The sequence below is a fragment of the Geotrypetes seraphini genome, chromosome 4, assembly GCF_902459505.1.
Source record: "Geotrypetes seraphini chromosome 4, aGeoSer1.1, whole genome shotgun sequence".
NCBI classification, from domain to species: domain Eukaryota; kingdom Metazoa; phylum Chordata; class Amphibia; order Gymnophiona; family Dermophiidae; genus Geotrypetes; species Geotrypetes seraphini.
Genome location: NC_047087.1, coordinates 141,605,755 through 141,626,982, shown reverse-complemented (window position 1 = coordinate 141,626,982; position 21,228 = coordinate 141,605,755). Strand labels below are relative to the sequence as shown.

General features: G+C 43.0%; 1 protein-coding gene across 3 annotated transcripts in view; it reads left to right on the top strand.

Annotated features, from left to right (window-relative positions):
• EXOC3L1 (exocyst complex component 3 like 1) overlaps nt 1-21,228 on the top strand; it is a 136,868-nt gene that overhangs the window by 58,456 nt on the left and 57,184 nt on the right. For 2 of the 3 annotated variants that reach the window (XM_033942396.1, XM_033942399.1), the window contains exons 6-8: nt 10,560-10,685; nt 10,995-11,095; nt 11,175-11,285. In XM_033942396.1, coding sequence (XP_033798287.1) covers nt 10,560-10,685; nt 10,995-11,095; nt 11,175-11,285 — 338 coding nt within the window. The remainder of the gene's footprint in view (nt 1-10,559; nt 10,686-10,994; nt 11,096-11,174; nt 11,286-21,228) is intronic. The other variant, XM_033942398.1, reaches the window with a different exon arrangement.

The following is a 21,228-nucleotide window of genomic DNA, read 5'->3' as shown; positions in this document are numbered from 1 at the left end:
CCCAGCAGCGAGGAAGGCCCGAAGCAAATTGTAAGGTTTCCTCCGTGTCTCCCTTAGCTTCCCTCCGTCGCTGCCTGTAGTGAACTCCTGCTTCGAGGTTCGAATGTGTGCGTGCCGGCTTCCCTTCTCTTCTGCTCCCCCCCCCCCCCCGGGGACGTAACTTCCAGTTTCAGAGGGAAGAGAAGGGAAGCCGGCACGCACACGTTAGAGCCCCAGAGCGTGGGTTCAATTTGAATTCTGGAGTCAGCCCAGGAAACTAAACTAAACTAAACCTTAAGTAGAGCTCGGCACGGCACGGTTTACATGAATTGATATAGAAAGGAACTCCAAAGAAAAGTAGAAGAACTTGGTACAGAGAAGTTTAGAGACTTAGTATATCGAAGAGGGAGAGGTCGTTACATTTTAGAGAAAAGCCATGTTTTAAAATTTTTCGGAAGAGTTGGAGGGAGGTCAGACTCCGAAGCGGGATAGTAAAGCTAAACGGAAGGAATATCAACAGCAGCAGCAGGATTAGGGTCCGGAGAAAATGGCGGCAAGCAGGCACAGAGAACACTGTGGGGGTTTGGCGCTGGACCGATCGTCCCCTTGTCCCCGCGCACAGCTTCGGGACGCTGTCCCTGAAAACGGGACATTTCAGCGTCCCGAAGCAGTGGCTTGGGACAACGGGACGGTCGGTCCAATAACGGGACTGTCCCGTTGAAAACGGGACGTATGGTCACATTATCAATGACCCTCTCCCATTCCTCAAAGATGTGAAAGTGATAGTATGTACCAGGCTCTATGATGAAAATGACCATCATGTCTGAAACTATTAGAGCAGCAAACTGGTCCCAGGAGTAGCCTAGTAGCCAATACAGTAGATTGTAGAGAAAGGGACCCAGGGCCACACTGTAATTGATACATTTGTGGTAGCAGCGGCATGTGGTTAGGGCCTTCAGTGATTGCCCAACCCTATAGCTATGCTTTTTTTGTTTTGTTTACTTTTTGCTTGATGTGGTTTGATTGGTTGAATAGGCTGCCAATCAAACTGCATCAGCAAAAAGTAAACAAAAAGAAACCCCCCCAAAAAAGCATGGCTGGCTGGGAATTCTATAAAGTAAAAGTGGCCCACCCTCAGGGGATTCAGAGGGAAGTTCTGAATCAGGGGAATGCTTTGGCAGCATTGCTCTGACTGGAACAGAGAGGACAGAGCTCAGCTCTCCTCTTCTTGACCGATCCCAGTCCAGCCCCGCTGCTGACTGGGGCAGGACAGGATGCTCCCTGTCCTCACAGACTGGGAAAAACAAAACTGTCAGCAAGTTTATCTTTTTGGTTCTGTGTTCTTTCTGGAAGGCTGCACATTTGTTCTTGAAGCCACTTTTTACCTGTGTGTAACAGGACATGCAGCTGTTTGAGGGCAGCAATGTGGTTTCTGCCACTTTCCCTCACTGTACAAAGTAAGCATTAATATTCTAATGTTACAAGTCATTGCATAAAGATCTGTAGCTTGTACAAAAATGCATTCAAAAATAGGCAATAGTTTTAAATACATATTTAATCCTTTTCCTGGAGCAAGAACATTGCAGTTGTTTTCCTGGCATTTACTGCACAGTGTTAATTGCATCAATTCCGTACTGCAGGGGTACCCACACATTTTGGTCTTGCAAGCTACTTTTAAAATGATCAAGTCAAAATGATCTACCAACAATAAAATTTAAAAAATCACAAAGCACACTGTACGCAGAGAAAATGTTAATTATCATTTATATTCCGCGGGTTTTCAAAGAGGTCAAGGCAGATAACTTTATGCAATGTCACCTTAGTAACAACTATAGAAAAATAGACAAATATACCCCCTCCCTTTTTACTAAACCGCGATAGCGGTTTTTAGTACAGGTAGCTGTGCTGAATGCCCTGCGCTGCTCTCGATGCTCATAGGCTCCCTGCACTAAAAACCACTATTGCGGTTTAGTAAAAGAGGGGCCACAGTGCAAAATATAGACAGCAGATATAAATTCTCAAAAGGGACACATTTTGATCACTGAATTGAAAATAAAATCATTTTTCCTACCTTTGTTGTCTGGTGATTTCATGAGTCTCTGGTTGCACTTTATTCTTCTGACTGTGCATCCAATATTTCTTCCCTTCTTTCAGCCTGCTGTAAGCTTCCAGACCTCATTCCCTCCGCCAACTTTTTCTTCCTCTCTCCCTGCCCCCTCCCCTTTCTTTCTGTCTTCCTGTCCCCCCTTTTTTTCTTTCTTTTTCCTTCTTTCTTTCTGTCTCCCTGCCTGCTCCCCAGCCACTACTGCTGCCATCGGGGAACAGGCCTCCAAACCACCGCCGCCCCAAGTTCTCCCTGCTTCCCGACACGGAAGCGTCATGCCGACCAGATTTCCTCTCCCCGACGTCATTTCAGAAGTTGGAGAGGAAGTTCCGGACCAGCCAGGCAGCAATTGGCTGGCCCAGAACTTCCTCTCCGACGTCAGAATTGACATTGGGTGGGGAAAGTTGGTCGGCTCGGCGCTTCTGAGTCGGGAAGCAAATAGAACGCGAAGGCAACGCGATCAACTCGCGTTGCCTTTGCGATATACTGGTCGATCGTGATCGACCTTTTGGGCACATCTGCTGTACTGCATTATCATTTATTTATTTTAGTGTAAAATCTGGTTTTATATAGTAAAAATAGTCAAACAGCAATACAAAGCACAGGAAATTACATTCACAACAAACAGCAGAAGAACCAACCCCCCTCCTAGTAGAATATTTATTACAAAAGGCAATAAAAGGGAATCATAAACAGAGATCAGTACCAAAATGTAATTGCAAACTGAAAAAAAAAAAAAAAATCTTCGAAACCTGCATCTCCAACATCCATACCCCCCAAACTTTCCCGCAGATATCAAACCTAGAGTCCAGGAACACAATCTAGAAAAAGAAAAAGGGATTATAGAAGATTCAGAAAACATGTAGGGGGACAACCAAGTGTATAAGAAAAAACTGAAAGATTAAGAGATTCAGAGAGAATATGACCTGACTCAATTCCCCTAGGGCAGGGGTAGGCAATTCCGGTCCTCGAGAGCCAGAGCCAGGTCAGGTTTTCAGGATCTCCACCATGAATATGTATGAGATGGATTTGCATGCACTGCCTGCTTGAGATGCAAATCTATTTCATGCATATTTATTGTGGATATCTTGAAAACCTGACTTGGCTCCAGCTCTCGAGGACCGGAATTGCCTACCCCTGCCCTAGGAAGATGTAGCCCCCAACCTATTCATTATCTGACTTCGGGATCTCAGTGCTAGGGATTGCAAGTAAGGCTCCCAAAGGGACAAAAATAACTTCCTTCTCTTATAAGTTGTCTTAGTATCCTGTACCTCCCAAATGATCAACTGAGAAATGTGCGCCCTCCAAGTCCAATAAGGTGGTCCAGACCTGTAGTATTGTTTTATGACCCAATAGACTAAGCTTCCTAATTTATTGTAAGGTCCCCCACCCCCAAAAGATACAGTCTCCGGGCAGTCCCAGTAACAGCAGCTCAGGGGTACAGGGCACTACCTGGCCCAAGATCTGTCACATATATGCACATGTCTGCTTCCAAAAGAGGCGCACACCCGGACAGATCCAAAAAACATGAATAAAGGTAGCACTCTCAAAAGAGCACTTTATACACAAATCATTGACTAAATAACCCATGTGATGGAGCTGTGACGGAGTTATGTACACCCGATTAATAAAGCAGTACCTACATTCTCTTAAGGAGGCATTGAAACAATAGTAGGTATGGTTCGCAAACTAGCCCCCACATCCCAGTGAGCTACAGAAGTTCCCAAATCGTGTTCCCAACTAGCTTTTAAGGAAGAAAATTTTTTTTAGAGGTCTACTAGAAACTAGGGCCCGAAATTGAAGGACAATCAGGAGTAATAGCATCAAAACTGCCCTGTAATTTAGCAGCTAAATGAAAGACAACTGCAACAGAGTCTAAGGAAATAAAATAGTGTTTAAGTTGGTGAAAGGCAAAACAATGTCCCAACCCGGAAGAGCCCACTGAGAAAATTCTTGAAAAGAAGGAAACGCATCCTCAGGATCTAACAAGTGTTCTAAAAGAGAGATCCCTGAGGGCTCCCATAAAAAAGCTTTGTTCTCCATTCCCAGAGGGAATTCTAAATTCCCCCGAATAGGCAAAAGTTCAGAGACCCATGGGTTACCTCCCAAACAGAGGACCAGCATTTGCCAAGCATCCCGCAAGGGCTGTACCATCCAACTGGATCTAAAATGGGGCGGAAAAAGGCTTAACGGGGCCTGCAATAAAGAAGTGAAATGATAAGGAGCCAAAAATGCCCATTCAAAAGATAAATAGCCATAGTCTTGACTCCTTCAATCAATCACAAATATGGCTCTAAAGCAGGCATCTTTATAAGTCTGAAGACCAGGTAGTCCCAACCCACCTATCTCCCAACCTCCAAATAACTGGGACAATGGGAGCTTAGGTTTTCTACCCGCCCAGCAAAACTTGCGAAGCAGTTTGTATAAACCAACTGGATCCCCCATCCGCAGTCTCAAAGGAAGCACCTGTAGCAAATACAGCTACTTAAGGAATATAGACATCTTATAGAGACTAATCCAGACAGCAAGTGATAACGGGAGGGATGTCCAAGTCTCCAACTGCCTCCTGGTACCATTCAAAAGTATACAAATCAGCAGTCTGGCACAGGAGCAAAATTCCCAAATACCAAAAAGAGTCTGTTGCCCATCTAAGTGGGAAGGAAGGGCCCACTCCCTACATAAGTTCTTCATAAGAGACATAGCTTCTGATTTATCCAAGTTTAACTTAAAACCAGAAAAATCCCCATATTCTCAAAAAATCTCCAGTAAAATCTCAAGAGAAAGCTGGGTTCCAACAGATGCACCAGCAAATCATCTGTGAAAGCAGCCATCTTAAATTCATGATCTCCCAAATGCACCCCCTTAATTTCTAGATTGGCATAAATATCCTGGATAAGTGGATCAAGTGTAAGTATAAAAAGCAAAGGAAATAGGGGGCAGCCCTGCCTGGTGCCTCTACAAATAGGAAAGGAATCAGAGAGATGGCCACTGACCCAAAGATGAGCACAAGAATTTCAATAAAGAGTTTGAATGCCCTGCACAAAATAGCCTTGAAACCCATATGAATGAAGCAACACATAAAGGAAATCCCTGCAGACCTGATCAAAGGCCTTCTTAGCATCAAAACTAACTACAAGAGAAGGCCTGTGAGCTCTAACCGCCATCTCCATAGCCACAATAAGTTGCCGCATATTACGAACAATATAGCCTTTACAAAACCAACCGGCGACTCATGTATCAAATTAGGCAACACCCGCATCAATCTATTAGCCAATACTTTTGCTAGAAGCTTAGTTTTGTAGTTAAGAAGCAAGATGGGCCTATAAGTGGCCAGATACAGAGGATCTCACTCCGGTTTTGGCAGAGACACAATATGGGCCTCCTGAAGGCTCTCTGGCAGAGCTCAACCCTCTATACATTGGTTATATCTATTTTAAATATTTATTATCTGCCTAAACCCTATGCAGCTTACAATAAAACCATTCTTAATAACCCAAACTTATATTAAAACCAAAAAGACATGATCTGCATCATGCATACACTATAATAAATAAAACAAACAGCTCCCTTAATGCCCAGATTTTCTATGTTCAATAAAATTCCTGCACAAAGAATTACAGTCATGTGAAAAAATTAGGACACCCCATGAAATATTCAGTTGTTTCTTAAGAAATGTTCACATATCAATGTCAAATCTTTTTTTTTAATTTACCAGTATCTCTGGAAAAGAAAGTGATGCACAGGTAAACAACAAAAATTTTCCTTGATTTACTCATGAAACAAAAGATATCCATAAAAATGTGTATTCTAACTGAGGAATAAATTAGGACACTCCCACTTATCCTCCCACTTAAAGTGGCTCTAATCACACACATATGTATCACATTAGGTGCACATGATTATAACATCGTTACTCAGCATTTTGAAGATTTGCCATACTTAAACCTCAGACATTTAGTTTGATGTGCTCATGACTGCTGTGGTGAAAGTGAACACTATGGTGGGATCAAAAGAGCTGTCTGAGGTCTTCAGAAAGAAGATTGTAGCAGCTTATAAGTCTGATAAGGGATTTAAAAAGATATCAAATGAATTTGACATTAGCCATACCACGGTCCGGAAAATAGTGTACAAGTGGAGGACTTTCCAAACAACTGCCAACATGCCCAGGTCTGGCCGTCCAAGCAAGTTGATCCCCAGAGCAGACCACAAGATGTTAAAAGAAGTCTTCCAAAATCCCTAAAGTGTCATCATGGGACCTACAGCATGTTCTTGCTACTGTTGATGTGAAAGTGCATGTCTCCTACAATCTGAAAGAGACTGCACAAATTTAACTTGCATGGGAGTGTGCAAGGAGGAAACCTTTGCTCTCTAAGAGAAGCATCAAGGCTAGACTGAAGTTTGCCAGAGAGAACTTAGACAAACACCAAGACTTCTGGAATAGTGTTCTATGGACAGATGAGTCTAAAATTGAATTATCTGGACACCAGAAAAAAGGACATGTTTGGTGTACACCAAATACAGCATTCCAGGAAAAGAACCTCATACCAACTATGAAGCATGGTGGTGGAAGTGTCATGGTTTGGGGATGCTCTTTGCTGCAGCATGACCTGGCCAGCTCACCATCATAGAATCCACCATGAATTCTATCGTGTATCAGAGGGTGCTTGAGGAACATGTGAGACCATCTGTAAGAAAATTAAAGCTGAAGCGGAACTGGACCCTGCACCACGACAGTGACACAAAATATACCAGTAAATCCAACCAAGGACTGGCTGAAAAATAAGAAATGGAAAGTCCTGGAGCGGCCGAGTCAAAGCCCTGATCTTAATCCCACTGAGATGCTGTGGGGGTGATGCCATTTGACACACAGTGGTCAGTAGTATCACAGCCTCGCATAGGATGCCTAAATGGCAACCAGTAATTAGCTTAAATACTGTTTTAGTTTGTTGAATAGATTAACCAAGATTAATGAATTTTCCAGTCAACAATGAACTTGATCTTTCATTTATTTAAAAAAGAATATGTATTCCCTAGAGGAAAGAAGGGACAGGGGAGATTCAGACGTTCAAATACTTGAAGGGTATTAACGTAGAACAAAATCTTTTCCAGAAAAAGGAAAATGGTAAAATCAGAGGACATAATTTGAGGTTGAGGGGTGGTAGATTCAAGAGCAATGTTAGGAAATTCTACTTTACGGAGAGGGTTGTGGATGCCTGGAATGCGCTCCCGAGAGAGGTGGTGGAGAGGAAAACGGTGACTGAGTTCAAAGAAGCATGGGATGAACACAGAGGATCTAGAATCAGAAAATAATATTAAATATTGAACTAAGGCCAGCACTGGGCAGACTTAAACGGTCTGTATATGGCCATTTGGGGGTGGATGGGCTGGAGAGGGCTTCAATGGATGGGAGGGTGAAGATGGGCTGGAGTAGGTTTTGACAGAGATTTTGGCAGTTGGAACCCAAGCACAGTACCAGGTAGAGCTTTGGATTCTTGCCCAGAAATAGCTAAGAAGAAAAAATTTAAATTGAATCAGGTTGGGCAGACTGGATGGACCATTCGGGTCTTTATCTGCTGTCATCTACTATGTTAAAGAGGGAAAGAAGAACAGTTTTTTCTGTGCATAAAGTAGGAGAATAGGGTGCTATTAAATAAATACATTCTGTCCCAATTTGTACTTATTTTCAACAGCATGGATGATTATTATGGTACCGGGAGAGTCTCCCATACATGCGCAAACACAGCCACATTGCTTCCCTGTATACTTCTGATCAGTTTGACCAGAGGAACGTCAAAAGAGGGGGTGATTCTGTTATTTTGCAAGAAAAACAAAATCAGAGGCAGTGAACTAGTGGACTGATCTTTAAAGCACACACTTACATATCAAATATATCTGGTTTTAGCATACACAAATTAATACTTATGCTAAATTGTTAAAAACATAGTTGTGAAAAAATTAGGACACCCCATGAAATATTCAGTTCTTTCTTAAGAAATGTTCACATATTGATGTCAAATCTTTTTTTTTTAATTTATCTCTGGAAAAGAAAGTGATGTACAGGTAAACAACAAAACTTTTCCTTGATTTACTCATGAAACAAAAGATATCCATAAAAATGTATATTCTAACTAAGGAATAAATTAGGACACCCTACACCCTAATAACTAGTGTTACCCCCTTTGGCTGAAATAACTGCAGTGAGACGCTTCTTGTAGCTATCTACACCAGTCTTTGGCAAAGGTCTAAGGAAAGATTGGCCTACTCCTCAATGTAGAATTCTTTCAGCTGTGAGATATTTGTGGGGTTTCTTGCATGTACATTTTCTAATGGATTAGTGAAATTATCCTCCCTCCCATTTTTTTTGTGGACTATAATAGTTGTATATTTTGTCCTTTTGAAATATTTATTTATTTGAATTTATTTACTTCCTTTTTGATGAAATTCACTCAATGCAGTGTATAGCAAGAATAAGTCAAATATAGACAATAGACATTTACAACAGTAAAAATATTCAAATAACAATACAAACATAGAAAGGCTCTACTGATTTTATAGAAACGTAATGGCAGATAAATGCCAAATGGCCCATCCAGTCTGCCCATCTGCAGCATCCATTATCTCCTCTCCATAAGAGAATCCACATGCCTCTCCCACGCTTTCTTGAATTCAAACACACTTTGTCTCCACCACCTCTATTCCATGCATCTACCACCCTTTCTTTAAGAAAGTATTTCCTTAAATTATACCTCAGCCTATCACCTCTTAATTTCATCCCATGCCCTCTCACTCTGTAGTTTCCTTTCATTTAAAAGAGACTGGCCTCATGCCTATTTATGCTTCATAGGTATTTAAACATCTTATCATATCTCCCCTCTCCCACCTTTTCTCCAATGTATACATATTGAGATCTTTGAGTATGTCCTTGTACATCTTATGATGTAGACCACCAACCATTTTAGTCGCTTTCCTCTAGACCGATTCCATCCAGAATTGTACACAATATTCTAAATGAGGTCTCACCAGAGTCTTATACAGGGACAACAATACCTCCTTTTTCCTACTGGCTTTTCTTCTCCCTATGCACTCAACCTTCTAGCTCCCTATGCACTCTTATCCTTCTAGCTTTCGCCGTCGCTTTTTCAACCCGTTTAGCCAAAGTATGGCATAGTAAGCTATAGTACAATGCCAATACAATACACAATAAATGTTTTAATGGATAGCATAGGGTTCATGCAGAGTTGGATGATATAGATAAACATAGAATAATAGTATATGAATATAATCTCAGCTAGGGTAAGAATGGGTAAGCGAGGCCTGCTACAGTAGGTGAAGCCAGTGTTATCCAAGGACAAGCAGCCAGTATATTCTCAAAAAGCTGACTGTCACTTTAAGTCTTTTGAAAACTGTGTGTACCGCACATGCACTGATACCTTCCTGCCCAACATCGGCTCACAGGACCATAAGTTCTCAGTTGTCTGAGAAGCTGTTCTATGGAGTTTCTCCAAGCGCATAAAACAATGAGACAACTTCTCTATGAGGAAAAGGTAAAGTCTTCAGCATGGTGAAGAGATGGCATCTAGGGTGATATGCTAAAGGTCTATAAAATACTGAGTAGAGTAAAAAGGGTAGCTGTGACTTGCTTGTTTACTCTTTCCAAAAATACTAGGCATGCGATGAAGTTAATAAGTAGTAGATTTAAAACAAACTGGAGAAAATATTTCTTCACACAATGTGTAAATAAACTCTGGAATTTGTTTCCAGAAAATGTGGTGAAATCAGTTAGCTCAGCAGGATTTTTTAAAAAAAGGTTTGGATAATTTCCTAAAAGAGAAGTCCATAGGCCATTATTCAAATGGCTTGGGGAAATTCACTGCTTATTCCTAGGATAAGTAGCATAAAATATGTTTTACTACTTGGGATCTAATTAGGTACTTGGAACCTGGGTTGGCCACTGTTGGAAACAGGATACTGGGTTGATGGACCTTCGGTCTGTCCCAGCATGGCAATTCTTATGTTCTAAATGTAACTCCTTCCTGCTCAGACAATACAAAAAAACAACCCTTCTAAGTAAAGGATGTCTATCAACAGCCTATGATAAATATATTTCAAATAACCATGTTTTCAAGAATTTCCAGAATAATAAGTAACCACTTAGATATCTAAGTTTCATAGGTATTGTTGCACATCTTTACTGCTACAAAAAAATAAGAAGACTGATAAAACTTTGTATATCTAGTTCTTTTAACTGATGGCAGATGCAAAATCATAAGGTGTCTCATTCTTGATATACTGTTGTAAGCTGGAAAGATAATCAATGACATGTACTGTGGAGCCTAGCTATGTAATATCTTGAAAACTGTAGCGCATACTTTAAAATGAATCTTGGCCTGTGTTTCTAGTTCAGCTTGCACTTGCAGGATATCAGTCGCTCACATTATTTCCTATAGAGGCCAAGAGAGGTTTGTGTCTTCCACAGGCCAGCATGACAGAATGGATGCAGAAGGCATTAGAGGCCGAGTCTAGTGACTGGCACCGTGATCAGGAGCCAGAAATGGATCATGAAGGATTTTACCATTCTACCCTTCCAGCCATCATCATGCAAGTAAGTGACAATTGTATCATCCCCAGAGAATGACTTTGTTTGCTATATGAATCTTATTCTGCATGACATTTTTAGTATTTTAGAACAAAACTGGGAAAACAGTCATTGAAATGTCCATTTATTTCTGCAGCTTGAGTCCAAACACTTTTCCAAAATTTTGCAGTAAAAAATGAAGTGTGTTGTCTTCATGGCTACAGCAGAGAATTAATTTTTTTTAAGGCATATGATATGAAAAGGAAGAGGTAATTCACTGTCAAGAGTATATTCATAGTGAAATATAGGATCCTTCCATTGTCTTTTACTCCACAGATCCTAGATGAGAATATTCAGGTAGCTTCCTTGATAGGAGACTCACTACAGCATAAGATGATCTCCATGGCTGTTCATGAGTTTGATTCCTTTTTTTGCAGGTGAGTAAAGGCCCTAGCCTCACCTTGTTAGCCTCTATCCTGCTGCTCATTCATTGTATCCCTTTCAATTCATTTGCAGGTTGCGTGAAACACTGGTGGAGTATGGGAAAGAGCACCTCAAGATAAGATCTGTACCAAAGTTTTATGTACCTTATCTACTGGCAACAATAAACAACTGCATTGCTCTAAGGTAATAAATCAGGGATAATGTTTCTTCTGAAGTTACCATGTAATTTACCATTTAGTCCTAGTGCGAACACTCCTTTCTGTGTAGCCAGTTCATTGCTTTATTCCAGTGAAGCCCTGTGCCATTGTACACATTTCCTTCTATAGAACTTGTTTCTCCTTAGACAAGCAGGAAAAGTCAGCCACACACGTATGATGTCATCTGATGGCACAGTAGATAGATTAACTCTCCTTAAGGTCCCCACCCATTTCCTCTGTCTATTCTATCCTCCCGACATGTGAACGGATCTTCCTGTTCTCTTATATTTTACCTCTTCTCTTCAACTATCGTCTTCGTCTCTTGCCCATTTTCTTTTCTGTTTTTAGGATCATGTCTGGATTGAAAGACAGGATCAGCTGAAAATGTCTTTAGAATGGAGAAAAAGAACCCCTTTCTGAGGAAGATGAGGACCAGAGGCGTAGCTAAGTTGGGTGTAAGGGGAGTGGCTGCTTCCCCAAATGAACTCCCAAACAAAACGGTGCCTATGCGATTTTTATAAATCTGCATGTGCTAGCGCCTATGTTTTTTTACATTGTCTGGTCCCCTAATTCCAAAACCTGGCTACGCTTCTGGTAAGGACATGACACTAAGCCCCAGAGAACCCTCTTCCACAGTCTTTGACTAAGGGGACTTGGAGTTTTGCTGACCTTCTCTGTGACCTATGCCCAGAGAAGATGCATCTGTGTTGCAGAGTACATCGGGGCAATGAAATGCAGCTGGCCTGCTTTGCTGATGGTACAAGGCCTTCAAATCACTGTTAGATACATAGAGTATGATGGCAGAAAAGGGCTGACGGCCCAACAAGTCTGCCCACTCAAAAAACCCTCCCTTTAAAAGAACCCTCCTCCTAAGTATTTCCCCGGAGTGAACCCACATGTTTATCCCATCATCTCTTGAAGTCGAGCACGTTACTGGCTTCGACTACCTGACGTGGAAGACCTTTCGGTGAAGAAGTACTTCCTGATGTCGCAATGAAGTCTCCCATCCTTGAGTTTGAGTGGATGCCCTCTTGTTGCCATGGGACCTGCAAGGAAAAAGATATCTTTCTCCACCTCAGCACGGCCTGTAAGATATTTGAACGTCTCTATCATGTCTCCCCTCTCTCTGTGTTCCTCGAGAGAATATAACTGCAGCCTGCTTAGACGTTCTTCATATAGGAGATCCTTGAGTCCTGAGACCATCTTAGTGGCCATTCGCTGAACCGATTCCATTCTCTTCACATCCTTTTGATAATGTGGCCTCCAATACTGAACACAGTACTCCAGAGGAGGTCTCACCATGGACTTGTACAACGGCATTATAACTTCAGGCTTTCGGCTGACAAAACTTCTTCGGATGCAACCCAGCATTTGTCTAGCCTTGGTTGAAGCTTTCTCCACTTAATTGGTAGTCTTCATATCTTCACTAATGATTACACCCAGGTCCCGTTCTACGACAGTTCTTCTTAAGGTTTCACCATTCAGGGTGTATGTTTTGCAGGGGTTACCGTTACCAAGGTGCATAACCTTACACTTTTTGGCATTAAAACTCAGTTGCCAAGTATTTGACCATTTTTCCAGTAAAAGTAGGTCCTGCCTCATAGTGTCAGGAACGGTTGCGCTGTCCACTACGTTGCATAGCTTAGCGTTATCGGCAAATAATGTAATCTTACCTCGAAGTCCTTGGGGCAGGTCTCATACAAAGATATTAAATAGTATCGGACCCAAGACCGAGCCCTCCGGCACTCCACTGGTCATTTCCAACGTTTCTGAGGGAGTACCATTTACCACCACCCTCTGAAGTCTACCACTGAGCCAGTCTTTAACCCAAGCAGTCAATGTTTCTCCTAGTCCCATTGTATTCATTTTGTTCAATAACCTACAGTGTGGGACACTATCAAAGGCTTTACTGAAGTCTAAATACACTGTATCCAGGGATTCTCCCCTATCTAGTTGTTTCATTACCCAGTCCAAAAAAGCTTATCAGATTGGATTGACAAGACCTTCCCTTCGTAAATCCATGCTGTTGGGGATCCCTCAGCCTCTCGTCATCCAGAATAATATCCAATCTGTGTTTGATCAACGTCTCCATACATATATACGTCTCCATAAGTTTACATACATACTATGTTATTCGCTGATGACGCCAAACTATGCAATATAGTAAGAGACGGCAATTTACAGGATACTATGGTGCATGACCTGCGTACATTAGAAAGTTGGTCCTCGACCTGGCAGTTGGGCTTCAATGCCAAGAAATGTAAGATCATGCATCTCGTAAACGGAATTCCATGCAGAGCTTACACCTTGAATGGAGAAACCTTATCCAAAACTACAGCAGAACGAGATTTAGGAGTAATCATCAGTGCAGACATGAAAACTGCCACTCAAGTGGAGAAGGCTTCATGTAAGGCACGGCAGATGATAGGTTGTATCAAGAGAAGCTTCGTCAGCAGGAAACCTGAAGTCATAATGCCGTTGTACAGAGCCATGGTGAGACCTCATCTGGAATACTGTGTGCAATTCTGGAGGCCGCACTATCGTAAAGATGTGCTCAGAATTGAGTCGGTTCAGCGGATGGCCACCAGGATGGTCTTGGGGCTAAAGGGTCATTCGTACGAAGAAAGACTGAACAAATTGCAGCTCTACACTCTCGAAGAACGTAGGGAGAGGGGAGACATGATTGAGACATTTAAGTACATTACGGGACGTGTCGAGGTGGAAGATATCTTTCTTCTCAAAGGACCCTCGACAACAAGAGGACATCCACTCAAACTCAGGGGAGGGAAGTTTTGTGGAGACACCAGGAAGTACTTCTTCACGGAAAGAGTGATTGAGCATTGGAACAAGCTTCCAGTGCAGGTGATCAAAGCCAGCAGCATCCCAGACTTCAAGAACAAATGGGATACCTATGTGGGATCCCTACGAGGGTCAAGCAAAAGAATAGGGTCAGTGGGGTATAGACCTGAAAGAGCGGGTCAATAGAATGGCAGTATAACTATAATCAAGGGGGGTCAGTAGACTTAAAAGGGTGGGTCAACAGTGTGGGCAGACTAGATGGGCTATAGCCCTTATCTGCCGTCATCTTTCTATGTTTCTATGTTTCTACTATTGATGTGAGACTCACAGGTCTGTTGGGCCAGATGCTGCTTAACTGTTGGGTCTTGCTCCCTGATTCAGCTGCTACTGTCTGCCTTCATTCCTCACTACCAAATATGGTGGTTCACACCCTGCTCCATGGACAAGCAGAATGAGCCAGCCACACGCTAGTGACATCATATGACAGCATCATGGATAGAATAGCTCTCCCAGAGGCTAGAAAAGCCAAAGAAGCTTTTTTGAGCAAGCCACCCATTAATCAAAGTGCACACCTTTTTCAGTCTGTTCTATCCGCCCAGCCCATGTGGACCTATCCTTTTGCTCTCCTACTCATCTTTTAGTTAATGTTTTATTGTGTTTGTCTTGTTGAAACGTGTTTAGCATTTTTAAATATGTATGCATGTAATTTTGTAAACCACGTAGTTTTTATGTGGTGTATACATTTTTAAATAAATAAAATTAATTAATTAATTAATTACAAGGGCGAATTAAAAATTAAAGGCAATTGTTAAATTATGCGATAACTGGAACAGAGCTAGTGATATGAAACATATGTACTCATACATTGCCTTTTTGATAGTTCATCCACGCACAGTGCTGCACTTGGCCTTTAGTCATGTAGCAGCCACGAGGTCAGAAACATTGACGCGCCATTGCAAGATTGCACCATCGAAGAATAACATGCAGTAGTGCGCTTTCTTTGGGTAGAGGGAGTGAAACTTGTGGAAATTCACCATCGGATATTGACTCAGTATGGACATAGCACTATGAATCAATTAAAGGTTTATGAGTGGGTAAAAAGTTTTAAAGCAGGAAGAACAGGTTTAACCAACGAAGGTTGTTCTGGTCACACATCAACATCACATACACAAGAGCACATTGATAGAGCTGATGCCTTGATTAGAGAAGACTGACTGATAACAGTGTCTCAACTGACTGCAAATTTGGATATCAGCTATGGATCTGCATTTGCCAGAATGCATGATGACTTGGGATACAGGAAAGTCTGTGCACAATGGGTTTCCCAAATAGCTTACTGATCTGCACAAACAACAGCGTGTGGAGGTTGTGACCCAGTTCCTGAGACAGTATGAAGGTCTGAGTATTCTGGAGAGAACGGCCACTGGCGACGAGACATGGGTGCATCACTGCGACCTAGAGAGCAAAAGACAAAGCTGATGAAGTAAAGGAAGCAGTGTTCAACCGGCTTCAGGAGCAGAGAAAAAACTTCTCTGCAGGAATGCAGAAGCTAGTTGAACGATACAACAAATGTGTCGTCTTACATGGGGATTGTGTGGAAAAGTGATATGCTCAATTGCTCACAGTTACTTCTATTAAAGCCATTAAATTTATTTGCTTTACTCTTTGATTTACCCTCGTAATTTATTTTTTGAACAACATTACAAGGAAACAATAACATTCCAATGCAAAGAGAAACATAATAGAAAACAATACAAAAGATAAGAATGCAGCATGTTACAAATCAGCAGAGATAAAAAACTTCAATTAGGTCACCATCAGCTACTCTTCTCTGTACTATCCAAAAGTCAGTTTCCCAGCAATGCGCCCTCACACATCAGTTCTTAGCCATCAGTGTACTAAGAACCATCAACTCATTCATAAACACACTCCCACCCCACCATCCCCACATTCACGAATACAGGATGTCCAGTGCGGTACTCAGAGAGACCGCCCAGGAAATAGACTTGGGAGTACTGGTCGACAAGTCAATGAAGCTGTCCGCGCAATGTGCGGTGGCAGTAAAAAGGGCGAACAGAATGCTAGGAATGATTAAGAAGGGGATCACAAACAGATCAGAGAAGGTTATCATGCCGCTGTACCAGGCCATGGTACACCCCCACCTGGAATACTGCTTCCAGCACTGGTCACTGTAGATGAAGGGGGACACAGTACTACTCAAAAGGATCCAGTGAAGAGTGACTAAAATGGTTAAGGGGCTGGAGGAGTTACCGTACAGTGAGAGATTAGAGAAACTAGGCCTCTTCTCCCTTGAAAAGAGGAGACAGAGGGGACATGATCAAAACATTCAAGATAATGAAGGGAATAGACTTAGTAGATAAGGACAGGTTGTTCACCCTCTCCAAGATAGAGAGAGGGCACTCTCTAAAGTTAAAAGGGGATAGATTCCATACAAATGTAAGGAAGTTCTTCTTCACCCAGAGAGTGGTGGAAAACTGGAACGCTCTTCTGGAAGCTGTTATAGTGGAAACCACCCTCCAGGGAATCGAGACAAAGTTAGACAAGTTCCTGCTGAACCAGAACATACACAGGTAAGGTTAGACTCAATTAGGGCACTGGTCTTTGGCCTAAGGGCCACCACGGGAGTGGACTGCTGGGCACGATGGACCACTGGTCTGCCCAGCAGCGGCAATTCTTATGTTCTTATGTATAAATTCTAGGTTTCCCTGGAACATAGTTTGGAAGGTACGCCAAAGGATCATATAGTGCACTCTTTCTAGCAAGTGCCATTATATTATATTACCATTAGTATTCCGCCAAAGCCCTTATGAGTTCATTGCGGATCACACAATAAATTCAGCTACTGGAAACAGACCCAGTTAAACATACTATACTACCAAATTCCTTAAAATGCAACGAACATACATCATAATCAATTTCAGATAGAAATTTCTTAAATAAAAATGTTTTTAAAAGCAGTGTAATGAACGTCTGATCTAATAAAAAATGGTACATCATTCCAGATTTATGATGCCTGAAAATAAAAAGATGCATTCCATTGCGTAAGTGACCTAATTTGTTTCGGAGAAGGCAATTGAAGGTAAAACTTCTTCCTTAAATCATGTCCTGATCTACCTACTGATAAGAAGAGTAGTTCCAGCAGTTACAATGGTCCTTGATCATAATTAAAAACTGTCACACAAAGCTTAAAATTAATCTTGCATGTATTGGCAACCAATGTAATTTAATAGTACATGATGTAATTCTGTCATATTTAGAGATTGAAAAGATCACCCTAACAGCAGTATTCTGTACTGTCTGTAGTGTCAACAGCCCTTTTGCACATCCCAGGAATACTATCCTATATAATAAAAGGCTAGTCGCGCATGAGCACTCCTATTTGCGTGCTTCCGTGATCAGTAGGTCTGTGGTCGCAGGAGTGCGCATGCGCTTATACGTCACCAGCCGCCGATCGCCTCCACAAGCCGGGACCGCAGCCAGCCGCCGATCTCCGTTCCTCCAGCGCTAGGCGAGAGTGCGTCACCACAGCCTCTCTGCTCTCCACCTTGCGCCGCTGCAGTAACGGCCCCACACTCACAACTCACCTTCGTTCTGGAGCCGGCAAATAAGAGCTCTCCCCAATCAGAAAAGCTGCCTGGACTCTTTCCTCCTCCTCCTTCCTTCCTCCCTGTGCGAGTTTGAGGTCATCAGTTTCCTGCTACTGCTGCCGCCGATACCGCTGTTGTGTGCACGCTTTGCAGCCTCCGCCGCTCGCATTTCTGCCACCGAGAGGGATCTTGAACTTTTTCAGTGTTTGCAGGGCTGGAGCCCCCCCCCCCCCCGACTGCGCACGCCAAATCTGGTCATGCAGGCTCGGTGAGAGGCAGCGGAGGGGGCCGCAGCTCAACTCGGGCAAGTCTTGCTTCTTCACTCTGCCCGCTTTCCCTTCACCCCACCCCACCCAGCCTTCCAAACTTGCTATATTCACCAGCGGCAATTAAATCAGGCTGCTTCTAGCTTGCCATGGGGACCTTCACTTTGTCACAACTTTCTGTGGGCAGTATATTTCAGAGGAAAAGTCCCAAACTGACGACTGTGGGCTAGGGAGAGGAAGAAGGAGGTAGAGAGAGATGCCGGATCTGCAAGGTACAAGGAAGAGAATAGGTGAAGGGAAGAAAATAGAGAGACTAGACTGGACAGACAGGGGAGGGCTGCAGGGAATGAGAAATCAGGTTTCAAGTATTTACAATGCATCCATCACATAGGATTTCTACTCGATGTACCATTCAGTGTCCCAGTGCTCCAGAGCAGGGGGGAAAAGGAAGGGAGGCCTACTGCAGGACAGGGTATGTAAAAGGAGGGGAGAGTGGACAGGGGGAGCAGGCAAGGAGTGGTGGTGGACAGCCAAGGAAAAAGAAAGACAAAGCGCAAAGAAGAGACAGAGAGAGAGAAAGAATCAAAGACAGACACTCACACATATATTCTAGAACCCGTTAATGTAACGGGCTATAAGACTAGTATTACAATAATACAAAGAAAGTATAAGTGATTGAACTATAATTGCAAACACTGCGGTAGGTGCTGATTTTAAATTTTGTCAGTTCTTGCAATCTCGGATATCATATATGAGAAGGGGCCCTTCTGTGGATGGCCAGAACTGCAATATTACTTTTTTTTGGTATATAAACCAACTGTCCCCGTGGGAGGGAAAGCCCTTGGTTAATCAATGATCTATTGGAAATATTGCACTGTAATCCCATTCTGCCTGCTTTTGTATTGTCTTTTCAATAGTGTGATAGTTGGACATTTTAGGAAGTAATGAATCAAAATTATCAAAGTCTTAAGATTCTTAGAGCATTCCCTTCCTTTTCATAACCCCAATATGTGCCCCTCGTTCTTTGGTAATATAAACTCTATGAAGTATTTTAAATTGAGTTTCCTGGAGGTTCACCAAATTAACTATAGCATATATGTTAGAGAATAAGGTTGTTGTAGTTTCCTCTGGGAGATGGTAAAGGACATTAATACGCAGAATAAAAAAAAAAAAAAAAGACTAAAGCACGGTATACACGTTTCCAGCTTTCTGCTACATGCTGCACACCAATGCTGCTTTGCTACAAACTGCTTTCTTTTGGCTGATGAAACAAGATAAAAGAAAAAGGATTCCACCTTAAAAATCTAAATTACACAGAAATTTTTTAAAGATCCACTATTCACAAGCAGCATTTGTTTGTGTACCCTCCACTACCTTTACCCTAAGATCTGTGGGTGGGTGTATGTCCTCCGTAGCTTCCTGTTTCATAGTCACTTCACCTTGTCCATATCCATTAATAGGTCAGTGGTTTTTAATAGTTTTTATCAAATGGATAGTTAATATTTTTCAGTAAATGTGTAAGGTATGAATCTAAGGTCTCACTAGTCCACCCTCTCCCCATTGACATTGTAGACTCCCAATAGTGGTGCACTTGAAAGTACATAAGAATAGCCTTTCTGGGTCAGACCACTTGTCCATCAAGCCCAGTAGCCCATTCTCACGGTGGCCAATACAGGCCACTAGTATCTGGCCAAAATCCAAGGAGTAGCAATATTCCATGCTACCGATCCAGTAAGCCCAGAAATGATTATTAGGAATATGCCTTTTAGTCTGAATTTGTGCAAATGAGAGGAATTGCCCTTTGGAAATGCTGTTAGCAATAACCCCATGATGACATAGGGCTAGATGCACTAAAGTCAGCGTCATCGCTAAACCTGCTTTAGCGACGATCGCTTTAACTAACTCAATGCACAATGTTTCTCCCCTCAATCGACCATTTTCCGATCCAGCCATGCAAATTAGCTAAAACCCCATCCAAAGTAGCCAAGTGATTGATGCACTAACATCACTTGGTCATGCAAAAAAACAAACCAACAACCCAGGGGGGTTTTAGCTATCGGAAAAAAATGACAGGAGTTACTGACAGGTCTGCCTGGGGTTTTTTTCATTTTTTTTCAATGGCACAGATATTTTGCATGTGAGAAAATTGGCAGGATGGATGCCCACTCCATCCTGACATGATGTCCCCACCACCTCACACAAGAGAAAATTGTAAGGAGGAATGTCAACTCCCTCCTGCCAATTGAGGCCCCCCCCCACAAACTAGCCCCTAAGCTCCTGAAAAGAAAAGGCAGGAGGGATGCCCACTCCTTCCTGCCAACGGAGACCCCCCTTCCTCCTGAAAAAAAAAGGCAGGAGTGATGACCACTCCCTCCTGCCTCTGGATGCTCCCCACCCTGGTGCACCCCTTGGGAGGGGCCATAGGCGTCTGAGCCAATCAGGGCCTTAGGCTCATCCCTTTGTATCCCATATGATGCACAGGGAGGGGCCTAAGGTCTGACGTCTGAGCAAATCAGGACCTTAGGCCCTTCCCCATGCATCACATGGGATACAGAGGGAGGAGCCTAAGGCCCTGATTGACTCAGATGCCTAAGGCTCCTCCCCTTGGAAGGAGCCTTAGGCATCTGAGCCACAGGGCCTTAGGCTTCTCCTCTGTATCCTATGTGATGCACAGGGAGGGGCCTAAGATCTGATGTCTGAGCAAATCAGGACCTTAGGCCTCTCACCATGTATCACATGGGATACAGAGGGAGGAGCCTTGGCCCTGATTGGTTCAGACACCAATATGGGCCTTAGGCTGCTCCCTCTGTATCCCATGTGACACATGGTGAGAGGCCTAAAGTCCTGATTTCCATGGGCGGGCCTTGGAGCTGGAGGGACCATGCTTCCCTCCAGCTCCCAACGCCTATCAAAGTTACACGGGGAAGGTGTTCAGGGAATTGAGGGGGGGGGTGCATCCAATGGCAGGAGGGAGTGGGCATCCCTCCTGCCTTTTTTTGGGAGGGTAGGGGATGGTTTGGGGGGGGTCAGTGGTGCGGGCATCCAGGACTGGGTGGGGGCATGGCGCGGAAGTATTCAGCCAGGCAGCAGGAAGAAGGCATTCCTCCTGCCATTTTCGCTGCTGTGGGGTATTGCGGTACCAGTTTGTGGGGGGTCGTTGGAGAGGGCCATCAGCGCAGGGGGGCTTTTTTCTTTTTTTTTAAAAATGGGGCATAATGTGCATGTGTAACACATGCACAACATCTGTGCCATTAAA